Raw genomic sequence first — 16,671 nt, 5'->3', positions numbered from 1 at the left:
TGTTGACAGTTGGCGTCTTTCCTTGGCTCACAGGCCTATAAACCAAGGACAGTTAAAAAACAAACAAGAGGGCCATGATGCCCCTGAATCGCTCACCTGACTAACCAAATACAATCCCAACCCAGATTTCATGAAGATAAACATTCTGACCAAATTTCATAAAGATTGGATGAAAACTGTGACCTCTATTGTCTACACAAGGTTTTTCTAATATTTTACCTATTGACCTAGTTTTTTACCCCAGGTGACCCAAATACAATCCCAATACCCATATTTCACCAAGATAAACATTCTGATCAAATTTTATAAAGATTGGATAAAAACTGTGACCTCTATTGCCTACACAAGGTTTTTCTATCATTTGACCTAGTTTTTGACCCCAGATGACCCAAATACAATCCCAACCCAGATTATTTCAAGACAAACATTCTGACCAAATTTCATGAAGATTGGATGAAAACTGTGACCTCTATTGTATACAAGGATTTTCTATTATTTGACCTAGTTTTTGACCCAAGATGACCCAAATACAATCCCAACACTTATTTCATCAAGATAAACATTCTGACCAAATTTCATTAAGACTGGATGAAAACTGTGACCTCTTTTGTCTACACAAGGTTTTTCAATTATTTGACCTATTATTTGACCTGGTGACCTAGTTTTTTACCTAGTGACCTAGTTTTTGACCCCAGATGACCCAAATACAATCCCAACCCAGTTTTTATCAAGATAAACATTCTGACCAAATTTCATATAGATAAGATGAAAACTGTGACCTCTACTGTCTACACAAACAAATTGTTGACGATTTTTCTATCATTTGACCTAGTGACCTAGTTTTTGACCTCAGATGACCCAAATACAATCCCTACCAAAATTTCATCAAGATAAACAATCTGACCAAATTTCATAAAGATTGGATGAAAACTGCGACCTCTATTGTCTACACAAGGTTTTTCAATTATTTGACCTAGTTTTTGACCTAGTGACCTAGTTTTTGACCCCAGATGACCCAAATACAATCCCAACCCAGATTTCATCAAGATAAACATTCTGACCAAATTTCATAAAGATTGGATGAAAACAGTGACCTCTACTGTCTACACAAGCAAATTGTTGACGGACGCACACACGCACATACGGACGCCGGACATCACACGGTCACATAAGCTAACCATGTCACTTCGTGACAGGTGAGCTAAAAAAACAATACTTTAAGAAACCTACTACTATGAAGGAATACACATAGTTAATGGTTTGTTGTGTTTAACATGATTAAAGTAGTGTGTCTGTACCCCGGCTATATTCTTGTTTTACTTTGAGCAAATTACCCTTCAAGCAAGGCACAATTTGACCATTTACTCTCATGCTGTGAAAAGTGGGGGTATTTACCCCCATGGGTCAAAAATTATCTATAACGCTGATAACTATGTCCATTTAAAGCTTATTACTTCCCTTGACTTTGTTTTTTCGACCCTAGACCTTGAAGGATGATGTTCACCTTGAAATTTTACCACTCAAAATGTGCAGCTCCATGAGATACACATGCATGCCAAATATCAAGGTGCTATCTTCAATATTTAAAAAGTTATGGCCAATGTTAAGGATTTAGCATGATGCCTACAGCGGATGGGGGGACGACGAGCTGGCTATGACAATAGCTCGGGTTTTCTCCAAAAATAGCCTCGCTAATAAAACCAATCTTTTCACAAAGTTTCATGATGATTGGGCAAAAAATGTGACTTCTAGAGTGTTCACAAGCTTTTTTTACTCTATAAATGTGAGAAAACTGCCCCCCCCCCCCCCCCGGCAGCCATGTTATTCTTCCGAGATATCAATAAAACCAATCTTTTCACCAAGTTTTATGATGATTGGGCAAAAATTGTGACTTCTAGAGTGTTAACACGGTTTCTCTATAGCCAAATAAGGAAAACTGCCCCCCCCCCGGCAGCCATGTTATTCAACTGACCGGAACCATTTTCGAACTCAACTCTCATATCAAGGAAACAAATGTTCTGACCAAATTTCATGAACATTGGGCCAAAAATATGACTTCTAGTGTTCACATGTTTTCACTCTATACATATAGAGAAAAATGCCCCGCCCACTGGCGGCCATGTTTTTTCACCGATCTGGACCATTTTATGACTTGTCCGAGATATCAATAAAACCAATGTTTTGACCAACTTTCATGATGATTGGGCAAAAATTGTGACTTCTAGAGTGTTTACAAGGTTTCTCTATAGCCAAATCCGGAAAAATGCCCCCCCCCCCCCTAGCAGCCATGTTATTCAACTGACGGGAACCATTTTCGAACTCAACTCTCATATCAAGGAAACAAATGTTCTGACCAAATTTCATGAAAATTGGACCAAAAATGTGACTTCTAGTGTTCACATGTTATCACTATATACATGTACATATAGAGAAAAATGCCCTGCCCACTGGCAGCCATGTTTTTTCACCGATCTGATCATTTTTGAACTCGTTCGAGATATCAATAAAACCAATGTTTTGACCAACTTTCATGATGATTGGGCAAAAATTGTGACTTCTAGAGTGTTTACAAGGTTTCTCTATAGCCAAATAAGGAAAACTGCCCCGCCCACTGGCGGCCTTGTTTTTCAAAAGACCGGAATCACTTTTGAACTCAACTAACATATCATTAAGACAAACATTTTAACAAAGATTGGGCATGAATGTTTACAAGTTTTTTCCTTTTTTTGACCGTATTACCTTTTTTTTACCCCGGCACGACCCAGTTTCGAACTCAACCGAGATTTCATTGGGACAAAGCTTCTGACCAAGTTTCATGAAGATCGGACAATAAACGTGGCCTCTAGAATGTTTATGAACAAATGTGGACGGACAGACGACGGACAAAGACCGGTCACAAAAGCTCACCTATGTTGAGAGCTTTCGCTGGCTGTGAATATTTCAGGCCGCTTATGATATACGTCCGCGGAATTGGTCGTACCCCCCTCTTCACCTTTTTTACAAATTTTTGCAAATCTCAGAAATTACCACCTGGACTACCCAATCCGTGGAAATCAGTGGAAAAATCACAACCCTGGTTATAACTCAACCCAAATTTCTCAGAACATGACATGCTGATGATATGCTTGGTAAATATCAATCTGTATAAAGTTTTGTCGAAATCTGACCATGCATTATGGAGAACAACACAAGAAAACTTGTTCTGCCAGTCAAGACATCCATCCTCCAAGCACAACAGTAATATGTTTCCACTATGTGGCACTGGGACACAATCCATTACCTGAACAAGTGCCATCATTCTTTTCACATGTGCCTCCAGTACACTGTCCACAGGCTTGGTTGCATTGTGTGCCATACCATCCATCCAGGCAAACTAAAATGTAAACAAAACTATTGCCAAGCAATAAATGTCCCTTACCGGTGAAACTGCACCATTTTCAGCAATATTTCTAGTCTATTGTTGCCATAGCAACCAGAATTCTTGACGTAGGAACAAAACGAAATGACATGCATAATCTCCATATTGCCATCTATCCATGTTTAAAGTGTCATGAAAAAATATGGAGAACTTTTAAAGTTATCGCATGATGCACCCTTATTCAGAAATATTTCTAGTCTATTTGTTGCCATAGTAACCAGAACTCTGGACGTAGGAACAAAATAAAATGACATGCATAATCTTAATATTGCCATCTGTCCATGTTTTAAGTTTCATGAAAGAACTTGTAATATTATTGCAGTATCCAGAAAAGTGTGACAAACTGACAGACTGACACACAGAGCGCAAACAATAAGTCCCCTCCGGTTTCCCCGGTAGGGGACTAACAAGGTGTTCAGAGGTCCATATGAACTAGGGATGGGAACAAAAACTGAAAATACTAATTGAATATTCGTTTGTCATTATTCCAATAAATTTGAATATTCGATTTTAAAACCTTATATTAAAATGACTGAACTGATAAAGCATTCTTAACAAACATGGCATGCGTCCCGGTCTCGGTGGGACAGTCCCGCTTTGGGGGTATTTTGATATAATATTCTGATATGAGACAATTTGTCAAGACATTCGTAAAACACAATGTACATTCTATAAATTAAATTTAGCTATTCAAGGTATGCTAAAACTTACTTTGACTAATGCCTTTAGTGCCTATTATTAACATCTACTTCTAGAACTAAAGTGCACCAGTGTAGTTTTTGACACCTTATCAGCGATTTATCTGCAAATTATTGATTTTAACAGGCATTCACACAATGGTGTTTTATGATATGGGTCGCTAATTGCTATTGATAGATGTGTCCCACTGAAATTAAAGCCAACTGTGGACCAATCAAGATACTGTGTATTATACCACCTGAGGTTAAAAGACCTGTCAACACACATATTTTGTATATAAAATAAATTGAATGCTTATCGATATACATTGATGTTTCACATAAATAAATTTTCATTTTCGACTGATATTCGAAAAAGTGTGTACATATTGCATCAATATAAATTTTAAGTAAATTCGTGATTGGTCCATCTCCTTGTTCCCTCCTGTTTGCCAATTATCATCTCATTCATTGATGGCAGCTGTAATCATAACAATGACTTATACAGGAAAGTCTTCTGCACTAAACCCAAACTGCAACTTTGTACATGTACTTATAACTCTTACAAAGTATCTATCCATAAAAAAAGAATATCAAACATAAATTTGAACTGTATGGTTCACATCGTTTGGCCAGTTTTGACCCCATGATGACCCACATCCTTTTGCCAGTTGTGAACCCATGATGACCCACATGGTGGGGCCAGTTTTGACCCCATGATGAACCACATGGTGTGACCAATTTGACCCCATGATGGCCAGTTTTGACCCCATGATGACTCACATGGTGTGGCCAGTTTTGACCCCATGATGAACCAAATGGTGTGCCCTGTTTTGACCCCATGATGAACCACATGGTGCGACCAGATTTAACCCCATGATGAACCAAATGGTGTGCCCTGTTTTGACCCCATGATGAACCACATGGTGCGACCAGATTTAACCCCATGATGACCAACATTATGAAGCTAGTTTTGACCCCATGATGACGCACATGGTGTTGCCAGTTTTTACCCCATGATGACCCACATGGTGGGGCCAGTTCTGACCCCATGATGACCCACATGGTGCAGCCAATTTTGACCACATGATGACCCACACTGTGTGGCCAGATTTGACCCCATGATGACCCATATTATGAACCTAGTTTTAACCCCATGATGACCCACATGGTGTGGCCAGTTTTGACCCCATGATGACCCACATAGTGTGGCCACTTTGACCCCATGATGACCAATATGGTGTGGCTAGTTTTGACCCCATGATGACCAATATGGTGTGGCCAGTTTTGACCCCATGATGACCCACATGGTGTGGCCAGTTTTGACCCCATGATGACAAATATGGTGTTGCCAGTTTTTACCCAATGATGACCAATATGGTGTTGCCAGTTTTGACCCCATGATGACCAATATAGTGTAACAAGTTTTGACCCCATGATGACCCACATGGTGTTTCCAGTTTTGACCCCATCATGACCAATATGGTGTGGCTAGATTTGACCCCATGATGACCAACATGGTGTAGCCAGTTTTGACCCCATGATGACCCACATTGTGTGGCCAGATTTGAACCAGTGATGACCCATATTATGAAGCTAGTTTTGACCCCATGATGACCAACATGGTGTAGCCAGTTTTTACCCCATGATGACCCACATGGTGTGGTTAGTTTTGACCCCATGATGACCAATATGGTGTGGCTAGTTTTGACCCCATGATGACCCACATGGTGTGGCCAGTTTTAACCCCATGATGACCCACATGGTGTGGTCAGTTTTGACCCCATGATGACAAATACGGTGTTGCCAGTTTTGACCTTATGATGACCAATATGGTGTTGCCAGTTTTGACCCAATGATAACCAATATCGTGTGGCCAGTTTTGAACCCATGATGACCCACATGTTGTTGCCAGTTATGACCCCATCATGACCAATATGGTGTGGTCAGTTTTGACCCCATGAACCCACATGGTGTGGCCAGTGTTGACCCCATGATGACCCATATGGTGTTGCCAGTTTTGCCCCATGATGACCCACACTGTGTGGCCAGATCTGACCCCATGATGACCGACATGGTGTGGCAAGTTTTGACCCCATGATGACCCACACTGTCACAGTGACCAATGTCTGGTCACAAGTGGAACGCCGCGGCTATATAAAATTTTGGTCACAGGGTTCATTCTAGTTTTAATCTTTAAAGGGGTAACTTCTTTCACATTTTTCTCTAAAAAGTAAGCTTAACATTAACACTAGTAACTTTGGAATTGAACCCTTGAATTTTGAGACATAAGTAATAGCTCATACTAAGTTCTTTTAAATATTGAGTAATTGAACTATTAAATCTAACTTGAACTACCGTATTATATTTAGAGGAGCGTCATTGAATCTTTGACATCAATTACTATTATGTGACTACACTACATTGTCAAGAACGTTACGTCTGATGAATGCCATGTATTAATGAATGTATCTGATGCTAGCATTTTGTATATCAGTACACAGTTATAACCGTTTATTGTGAATAAACCCGTTGAACATTTTGTACCGGAATTGCGTTATAAATTTAGTACCACGGAACGCAACAATATATTGACACATTTTTTTGGAAATGACAGCGTCATGGCCACTTTAGGACACTGATTTTTTTAGTGCATATTTTACCCGGATTTTATTTTTTTTTCCGATAAATTTGGAACAAACTCAGGGATGCGTATTACACACGAGGGTGTATTATATTTGTGTATTTACGGTGCATGAAAATCCTTACCTAAAAGAGGTATCAACTCTAATAATTTGTTAGATGCTTTGAAAAAAAGTTTAGCATGAAAAAATAATCAAAGGCAATCACTGAGAAAGCAGGAGTTATGGATTTTATGCATTTCATTGCCATAAAATTAGATCTATCTTCCTATGAAGTTTCAAGTTAATATCTCTCACAGATTTAAAGATATTACCCTGACATTAGATTAGAATTTGAATAAGAATTATAATTACCAAAGGTCTTTAACTTTAGGAGAGATGCAACATTTATTTACTTGAACATTATGGAAGCAAGAGTTATGGATGTGTGCACATCACTCAATAAGATCAATCAACCAGTTGATACCTCTAACAGGTTTTTTATGATAAAATTATAAACCCAGATTTTCGGCCATATAGACAAACTGATTCCATTATAGTGAGCTTGCACTTTTGACTTTAGAAAAATTACACTTTGCCAAACCATATCTTACTCCTAAATTCTGCTATTAATGACAGGACTATCCTTAAAAGGCAATTATCTGCGGAATATCGTGCTTTACTTCTAATTAATCATTTCGAGTTAAATTAAACACATTTTAGTAACCAAAAGACACAGTGGTCTAATGGAAGAATGCTGGCTTAAAGATTGAGAGGTCCCTTGTTCGCATCGTGCCGTGACCACTGGAATTTTCCTGAGCAAAAAAAGTTATCCCACATTTGCTCCTCTCCACCCAGGTGTATGCCCATGGCTGCATACTGCGCCAAAATGTTAACGGACGACTTATGACCCAGTGATAAGGGGAAAATTGTGAAGCGCCTCTGAACATACTGTATGAAAAGGACGCTAAATAAATGTGGTAAAAAAGTGTTGACCTATTTTTACCACATGCAATAAGCCTAATTTAGACAAAAGGGTCAAGTCAGCTATGATAAAACATGATAAAACACAGCACTTTTCCCAACACTTGAAGTTAACCTGGAATTCTTTCCCCCATTTACCAAATATGCTGCAGACAATTTCCTTTAAGCAAACCTGTGCCTCAACTGAAGCTCCTGAAATAACCCTGATCTGCTCAATATTTTACCAAATCATAATTTTCTTTAAAAAATCCATTCATATATTGAGAAACTTAATTCTGGACAAAAAATGGTGGTTGAAAGAAAATCTGCTAAAACAATCTGCATTCAGGAATAATTATTGGTTTGACCCTCACAAATTTGGCAAATAATTTTAAGCAATATGGTTACTTTTTTACTTAAAAACATTTCTTACTGTATGTATTTGTTCATCATTTTAGTTGTTTGACCCTTTCAAAATTAGAATTCCAAATGAAATGGCTATATGCAACCAGCATAAAACCATAATAGCCTGCAATTAACTTGTAGTTAGTTAAGGTTTGCTGCTCATCAGTACCGCATGGTTGGAAATGATGCCTTTAAAACTTGTATCATTTAAGAAAGTTTTTAAATTTAATTTTCCAGGGAACTACAACAAGTCAAAATTTGTATCTGATCAGTGGTACAGGGTTAAAATAATCACACTTTGAAGTCCTTTGCAACGACTTACCAAGACAAGTTCCATTGTTCCTGTCACACTTGCCTTCCGCGCAATTTCCACAAAGCTTGTCACATTTCTCACCATATGTTCCGTTACTGCAATCTGCACAAACAATTCAACATTATATGTCTCTGGCCAGATATTGCTGACAAAACATGTTATTTCATGTACATGTGCAAATCAATAAATAATATTTCTGGACCTTATAAAAAAAAAATGTGCAGTTCCCATACTGAATTGATCAGTTCTGATGGGCCAATCACGATTTATATAGGCAAATGAGTCAATCAGGTTTTATTGCAGTGGCAAATAATTACACATTGCATAATGGAATTTATTCACTTAAAATCCTTAAGCTTACTGAAAAATGGATCATTCTGTTCTTTTGCAACAAATATAGTAAAAGTTACATTATTAAACTTACACCATGAGGCAATAGTTGTTATCAAGCTTCTCCTTAAATTCTGTAAAAGAAGCAGTTGCTTCTCCCAAATTTTGGCAACAAAATTAATTACTTCTCTCTAACATTTCAAGCTATGGTGACCCATCACATAAGCAACAAAAAATACCTGCATCTCCTATGATAGCTACTTCTGCAAGTTCCAAATTGGGATATGTTGACCAGGTCATATTTTGGGCAAGTTCCTCATTGCGGAAATTGAAAATGTGAACATATCGAGCCATTCCAGCGCAATCCTCGAGACTGACTTCGCCAATGTTCTCTCCTGATGTAGAGTTATCACGATGACACATTTTTGCAGTATAATAATCATTGTTGTTTTCATCAGAAATGGCCACTGAAAACCCTGGTCTCCTCTTCGTGTTTCTATCGTCTGAAAAAAATGTGCAATCAAATTTAACATGAGATGGCCACTGAAAACCCTGGTCTTCTCTTTGTGTTTCTATCGTCTGAAAAAAATGTGCAATCACATTTAACATGAGAAACAGTAAACAACACTGGAGGACATTCCTGAAGATGTCTGAATGTGTAAGTGTTTGTCTACAAAAGCATGGAGGGAAAGAAAATGATATCAAAATCATGGATAAAATGCAGTTTTATGTTGACTAAAATAATAAGGATTTGATAGAATTATGTTAAACAAGAGGGCCATGGGCCCTAAGGTGCTAAACTTAGACCCAAACAAGGGACAAAATTGTCACAAAACCAGGTTTTCATTGTGAAAAAAAAATCTGATAAAGGGAGAATTTTTTTTTTTGACCTTTGAACTCAAAGTGTGACCTTGACCTTGGAGATATCGACGTAATTATTTTGCGCGACACACCGATCAATGATGGTGAACAAATGTGCATAATGATTTTAAAATCTGACAATGAACAACATAGTTATGGCCCGGACAAGCTTGTTCCGCCCTCCGCCAGCCAGCAAGCCAGCCAGCCAGCCAGCCCGCCAGCCCGCCCGCATTCGCCAATCTAATAACCAGTTTTTTCCTTCAGAAAAACTGGTTAAAAACCTAGACAATTCGGAAAAGTGCTAGCTGATTCATGAATATTGGACCAAAAAGTGACTTTTGGAGTATTAACAGGGTTTTTTATTTGACCAAGTAACATGTTTTGTTTAGCTCATATGGCCTTGTTTCAATCTTCCCTGAGATTTTATTGGGAAAAATGTTCTGAGCAAATTTCCTAAAGATTAGCCAATAATTGTAGCTAATATAGCATTTACAAGTTTTCACTTTATCCATATAAGAAAAACTGCCTCGACCCCCCAGAAGCCATCTTTTTCAACAAAGCCCCAAATTGTCAAACTTGACCAGGAAGTCATTAATGCAAGTGTTCTGACTAAGTTTCATTAAGCTTACACTTACAATGTTACTTCTAAAGTGTTAACAAGGTTTTAGCCATATGAGGACAAATGGCCTGGCACCTGGCGGCCATGTTTTTAAACAAGAGGGCCAAGATGTCCCTAGTTCACTCACCTTTTTTTACAAGGCCTTGTTCATTGCTTACAGGTAGTTATAAATTTAGTACTCTAGAGTATATTAGATTGATTCTCTTCTGTTTACTATTGCAGTGTGAGCATACGATTAATTCTGATTGAGTACTGTCCATTTGCATGGGTTTTTTGCAATGCAAACATTTGCAAGTAATGCTTATTCTACATGTGTTTACAAGGTTTTTGTAAGATTTGGAACTAGAAATGTGGCCTCTAGATTGTTTACAAGGTTTCTCTATAGCCTAGTAAGGAATACTGCCCTGCCCACTGGCGGCCATGTTTTTCAACATACCGGAACCACTTTTGAACTCTACCAACATATCATAAAGACGAACATTTTGACATGGTTACATGAAGAATGGGCATGCAATGTGACTTCTACAGTGTTTACAAGGTTTTTCTTTTTTTGACCTAGTGACCTAGTTTTTGACCCAGCATGACCCAGTTTTGAACTCAATCGAGGTATCATTGGGAATAATCTTCTGACCAAGTTTCATGAAGATCAGACAAGAAATGTGGCATCTAGAGTGTTTACAAGGTTTCTCTATAGCCAAATAAGGAAAACTGCCCCGCCCACTGGCGGCCATGTTTTTCAACGGACTGGAACAATTTTTTAACTCAACCAACATTTCATTAAGACAAACATTTTGACAAAGTTACATGAAGATTGGGCATGAAATGTGACTTCTACAGTGTTTACAAGTTTTTTTTCTTTTTTTTTGACCTAGTGACCTAGTTTTAGACCCGGCACAACCCAGTTTCAAACTCGACCGAGATATCATTGGGACAAAGCTTCTGACCAAGTTTCATGAAGATCGGACAATAAATGTGGCCTCTAGAGTGTTTACCAACAAATGTGGACGACGGACGGACGGACAAAGACCGGTCACAAAAGCTCACCTGAGCAATCAGGTGTGCTAAAAAAGCAATACATATGAAAAAGAACGAAAAGTAATTCAGTTTTACCTGCAATTTGCCTGAAAATGATTCGCACTTCATAGATGTTGCGAGAGCTCTGCAAGTCCAGTGTCCAGTAGACAAATGCAGTGGTGTTAGTAGTGTTCTGAGTCCAGCTGTACGTGGTTTCATCACCATCAACTGCAAAGTCAGCTTCATGCTTTTCTTTTGTATAAGATTGTGTGGCTTTTGAAGATTGAAGATCAAGCTTTCCTGTTGAGATAAACCATGAATAATTATTACTCAATCTATTTTTGATTTTAAAATATTTTACTCAAATTATCTGTATCATTAGTGGACACTTAAAGAAATGCCAGTGCACACAGATTTGATCAGGCAATGTCTTCTAATGTTAATGGTTCATTATTGTCTTGAGTAAACATTAAAAATTATCATCCTGGCATCTTTCTGCACAAACCTTTCCTTATCTGGCATGTGGGTCCAGCCCAATCTTTTTCACAAGATGAACATCCTTGATGACCACACTCTTTTTGGTCAGAACAGTGACAGATGAGACCTGAAACAGAAATAACAACTTGTGTTCCATAAGAAAATATGCGCCTCATTGGTGCTAAATAGTCCATTATTAAAGGCAAGTCAAGGAGCGATTTGATGTTAAAGGTAAATGGTTAAGTTGGATGTTATGGGTGGATAGGAAATGGTAAGGTTGGATGTTATAATTTGATAGAATGTGTTAATAAGTAAATTGCAAAAGTATCAAAGAGTAGTATAAATCAGCGTTTATGGCTCGTGATAAAGACAATGTAAAGGAAATGTCACAAAAAGAAAGATCACAATCAGACCGACAGAACTATATCAGGGGTTTGGCTGATTATTTCCATTTCAAATTTTAAAAGCTGCAATATAATTGTTTCTAAATTCCTTAACAAAAATATACTGCAAGTCAAACGCAAACAGCAATATTTAAGGTAAAAAAGTCTGTCAGTTGTACAACTAGGGTTGTTCTCTTGCTCTTGATTCATCATTTGAGTCAATAAATTCCATAACTCTGAGAAATATCTGCTTACTCGAATATTTTGACTATATCACATAGTCTTCATCAGCGATGTGCTGGTCAGTTAAGCGAGTCACGTGACATACCGAAAACCAACACACACCTACCAGTACCTGAACTTCAATTCCAACCACCACTTAGATAACAAACGGTCAGTAGTTAGGACATTATTCCACCTAGCAGAGAAAAAAGTCAGTGAGAAACATGACCAAAAGTCAGAAATTGAACACTGCAAAACTGCACTTAGTAACTGCCAATGGTTATCCAGAGTGGATGTTTACAATCCCCAAGAAGACAGACAAAACACCAACTAATAAATTCACCAACAAAAACCAAAAGATCAATATAGGTATGCCATACATCCGGGGCATGTCAGAAGCTCTGCACAGAAGATTCAAGAAATATGTTGTCAACATATACCATCGACCATATAACTCAATTATACAACAATGAACTCACGTTAAAGATAAAACAGACAAATTGAAAAAGTGCGGGTTGGTATATTACATACAGTGCAAAACGATTACATAGGTGTAACAGGAAGATCATTGGACATAAGACTGAAAGAACATGTAGCCAGATCCAACTCGGCCATATATGAACATTGCTCCCACACAGGACACAAGATTGATCCAAACAACACAATAATACTAGCATCCAAGGACTCGCACATCAAACGGAGGGTCAAAGAGGCTATTAACATCAAACAACGAAGACTGTTGCTAAACCGGGACGAGGGGCTAAAACTTCCGCCTGTGAACAATTTCTCTCCTCGTGTCACATGACCATCCTACAACACATGAATCGCTCAACTCTTTTCAATTTCTTTTCTTACATGTCGATATGAATGAGACATTAAAGACTTGATATTGTTTGATAATTTAAGTTCCTTTAAGATTGTTGATTCATTGCAGGAAATAGGCCCACTCACACCACTTGCACGATGATCAATGCACTTATCATATTTTTGACACTAAAGATGGCCAGTAAGACCCCTCAATCGTAATCCTTATAGTAATAGGCAAACCGCTTGTCATACAATGGGAGCCTCTTCAACACTGAAACACCTTTTAGAAATCTTATTCTTCTGTCAAACCCAAAATATACAAAAGAAGTTTTCTAAATATATGTCCAAATGAAAACAGACAGGTTATTGTAGTTTTTCATATGGTTAGATTATATAACTTTTTTTTGTGAACAAATTATTGTTTTAAACAACACATTTGCCGATTGTTTAGAAAAAACAGTGCCTGATTTAAAGTATTTTAAACAAGAGATGTGTTTGTCAGAAACACAATGCCTCCTCAGGGGTTGTAATGGACTTGAAGTCCCAATCCTGAAAATCAGCCGGGGTCCAGGGGCTGCAAGCCCCGGCGGGGTCTATGTGTGGAAAATCTTGTAGGGGGTTCAGGGTGGCGAAGCCCCCCGAAGCAAAATAAATTTCAGCCTTTGAGGACTTAAAAAGTGCATCCTTGTTATGTCAAATTGTGTTTTATTGTTAATGTAAATGTATTGACTGACAGACTAAAACTTGACCTTGCTTTGGACATATTAAATCATTAGAAGCCTTTTTTCCATGTTGTCACTTACAGGGCTCAACATTAACCTAAAAACCAACTTGCCCTGCCGGGAAAGTACTTAGAAAATCTACTTGAATGCCCTCAACATAAAGCCACTTGCCCAAACATGAAATATCACATTAACTGTAAACCTCTTTTTTTATAAAGATCAAAATGATACACCACAAAACCTTTTTTTAGTTTTGCTAATTTAACAAAATGATAACTGCAATTAAAGTCTAATTTAAGTCTAAATGTAGATTTGTGCCAATGTTTGACTTACAGTTACTTGTAAAGCCGAAGCTAAATTAACAAGACATTTCTCGTCTGCTAACAGTACTGTAAATAACACCTGAAACGTAACAAAAATGTGAATTGACGTAAAGCAAAAGATTGTTGAAAATGTATGTGGCAAAATATGAAATATATATATATACGGAAGCTAAATCTATATAATTTTAGTAGTTTTCTGCGTGACTGAAAACACCAAAGATGTTATTTGTAACTGAAAAGTAAAGAAAAAGATAAACACAATTGCATTTTAAAGCCGATGTTTGGAATCCCAAGCCATTTACGTCGTTTCTAAAAAATAGGTTTGGAAATCCATGCGCACCATGCGTAGTTAGTTTTGACTTCCACAAACAACAAACCCCGAGGTAAATTCGTGCATTAGGCAAATCGTCCGTGATTATTTGTACTATTTAACCACATAAACACACGATTTTGTTGTTCTTTTTTGCACTTGATTTAGCAGAAAACTTTAAAACAAAAGAAGCTCCGGAAATAAATGGCCAATCAATTTATTGCTTTAAGACATACGGTATCATACGAATAGTAACGCATGCAAACGATTAGCAGCCGGATATTTACGTTTCTGCCGAATTCGACACGGTCCGGATTAATCGCAAGTACCCGGATTTCGCGGTTCGTCACCAAAATACTTTGTACAGAGACTTTTTTTGCACCCAAACCCCCTCACCCCCCTAAAAAAAATCCTCGGATTTACGCCGATCTCAAAACTGGTCCGGGAGCCTCCAAATCCGGATTTCCGGATTATTCCGGAATTTTACAAACCCTGCCTCCTATTGCGCAGCTTTGAAATAAAATTTCAATATATCATTTGGCAGGTTAAGAAATTATCTCCCTTTTAAAGCTTATTACTTCCCTTGGATTTGTTTTTTTAGACCTTTGACCTTGAAGGATGACCTTCGCCTTAATCTTTCACCAAACAAAATGTGCAGCTCCATGAGATAAACATGCATGCCAAATATCAAGTTGCTATCTCCAATATTGCAAAAGTGACGGCCAATGTTAAAGTGTTCAGAGGGACTGACGGACGGACGGACAGTTCAAATGCTATATGCCAACCTACCGGGGGCATAAAAATACAGATGAAAGCCGTACATAAAACATTTATCACACATTTGATTTTATGTGAAAGATTATGCTGCATTAAATAGACTCATTTGTTCCATGTGGACCTCTTGTCAGTATTGATTTGTCTATATGAATAATTTTAAGTCCAAAGTTCGTAAAATGAGGTCAGGTGATGTAAGTATGCTGGGGAAGTTAAACAAAACATGTCACTTTGTGTTTGCGAAGAGTTTGGACCTGTCAAGAAGAAATTCAATTTCAAGGTCAAAATAATGTCATTTTATGTGGGTGTGTTGATAGTGTTCACAGACATCATCAAATTATTCAACCTTAAGAAGGAAGCATTTAGCATTACTTGAATTTTGTTGAGGAAAAGACAGACAGACAAAAAGATAAATGGATCGACAGACAGAAAAATGGCAAACCTTAGAAAAGCCCAATGTATACCAAATAACCAGTAACAAAGTTTCAGGATTTATCTTATGTACTTTTTCAGTCAAAATTTATTGCATTTTCCACTTTTGGTAAAAGTGACCCGACCTTTGACCTCTGGTGAAAAAAGGTCAGGCTGCAAAGTCTTTACATCGCCCATACCAAGATTCCTGCAAGTGTCTTCAGTACCTGTGTTTTCTTGAAAGCACCGGCAGCCGGAGATTTTACCGGTTACAAATAACAATTTTGGTCGCCGGCAACTTTTCCCCAAAATATCAATGCAAAACAGCTCAGGGCTCGAAATTAACACTCTCACACTCGCAAAAATGCGAGGAAAAAATACTGATTGCGAGTAAAGTTTTAAGCTACAAGTATTATTTTGCGAGTAATTAAAGAAATAGTGAAAAAAGAACGAGAATTTGGTGAATGTATAGAACGTCTGAATTACCGAATGCGGAAGCACGCACCTTGTATGTAGACTGGTATACTTTAAGTACAGATACACGGATGGTATTGGTACAAAGATCGTGAAATAGTCGACTGTCTAATTCACACGTGTTCATTGAACTTGAACAGACATGGTGTTGAGGCAAAAATTAACTAGTTTGATTTCCAAGTTCGTTGTTAAATGTGAGTTGTGATATAGATTCAGCAAAGTTGGAATGGAAGGATCTGAAATTTTGGAAGAACAGAACATTTTCAGAGACAAAACCAATTAAACATCTACTAACAAGTTAGCAAGGAAGACATTGGGAGGGAAGAGTACAAAAACATTATGCTTGTCATTCATTTGACCAGTTTATATCCACTAAGTAATGCATCGTGTGAACATGCCTTCTCAATCATGAAACACATGAAGAATGACTGGAGTTGTTCCCTGAAGGTGGGTTCCCACTGCCGATCTGATCAACTCAATCATCCCAATCACCGAAATTTCCTGACCAAACCCAACCAAGCTCGACTAAAAAGGGTATATATGACTT

The 16,671-nt window shown here is 37.8% G+C and overlaps 1 protein-coding gene across 4 annotated transcripts in view; it reads right to left on the bottom strand.

Annotated features, from left to right (window-relative positions):
* Nucleotides 1-16,671, bottom strand: part of LOC127862660 (uncharacterized) — a 98,409-nt gene that overhangs the window by 74,097 nt on the left and 7,641 nt on the right. For 2 of the 4 annotated variants that reach the window (XR_008040724.1, XM_052401863.1), the window contains exons 2-6: nucleotides 11,727-11,825; nucleotides 11,318-11,521; nucleotides 8,967-9,230; nucleotides 8,407-8,499; nucleotides 3,281-3,373 (exon numbers count right to left, since the gene is read on the bottom strand). The exons of 1 other annotated variant lie outside the window; for it this stretch is intronic. Coding sequence is in view for 2 of the 3 variants with exons in the window: in XM_052401863.1 (XP_052257823.1) it covers nucleotides 3,281-3,373; nucleotides 8,407-8,499; nucleotides 8,967-9,230; nucleotides 11,318-11,521; nucleotides 11,727-11,825 (753 nt within the window). In the remaining variant the exon portion in view is untranslated. The remainder of the gene's footprint in view (nucleotides 1-3,280; nucleotides 3,374-8,406; nucleotides 8,500-8,966; nucleotides 9,231-11,317; nucleotides 11,522-11,726; nucleotides 11,826-16,671) is intronic. One more of the 4 variants, XM_052401864.1, reaches the window with a different exon arrangement.

Source organism: Dreissena polymorpha, chromosome 16 (assembly GCF_020536995.1).
Source record: "Dreissena polymorpha isolate Duluth1 chromosome 16, UMN_Dpol_1.0, whole genome shotgun sequence".
NCBI lineage: Eukaryota > Metazoa > Mollusca > Bivalvia > Myida > Dreissenidae > Dreissena > Dreissena polymorpha.
The sequence above is the reverse complement of the archived record's forward strand: the minus strand, read 5'-3'. Positions and strand labels throughout refer to the sequence as shown.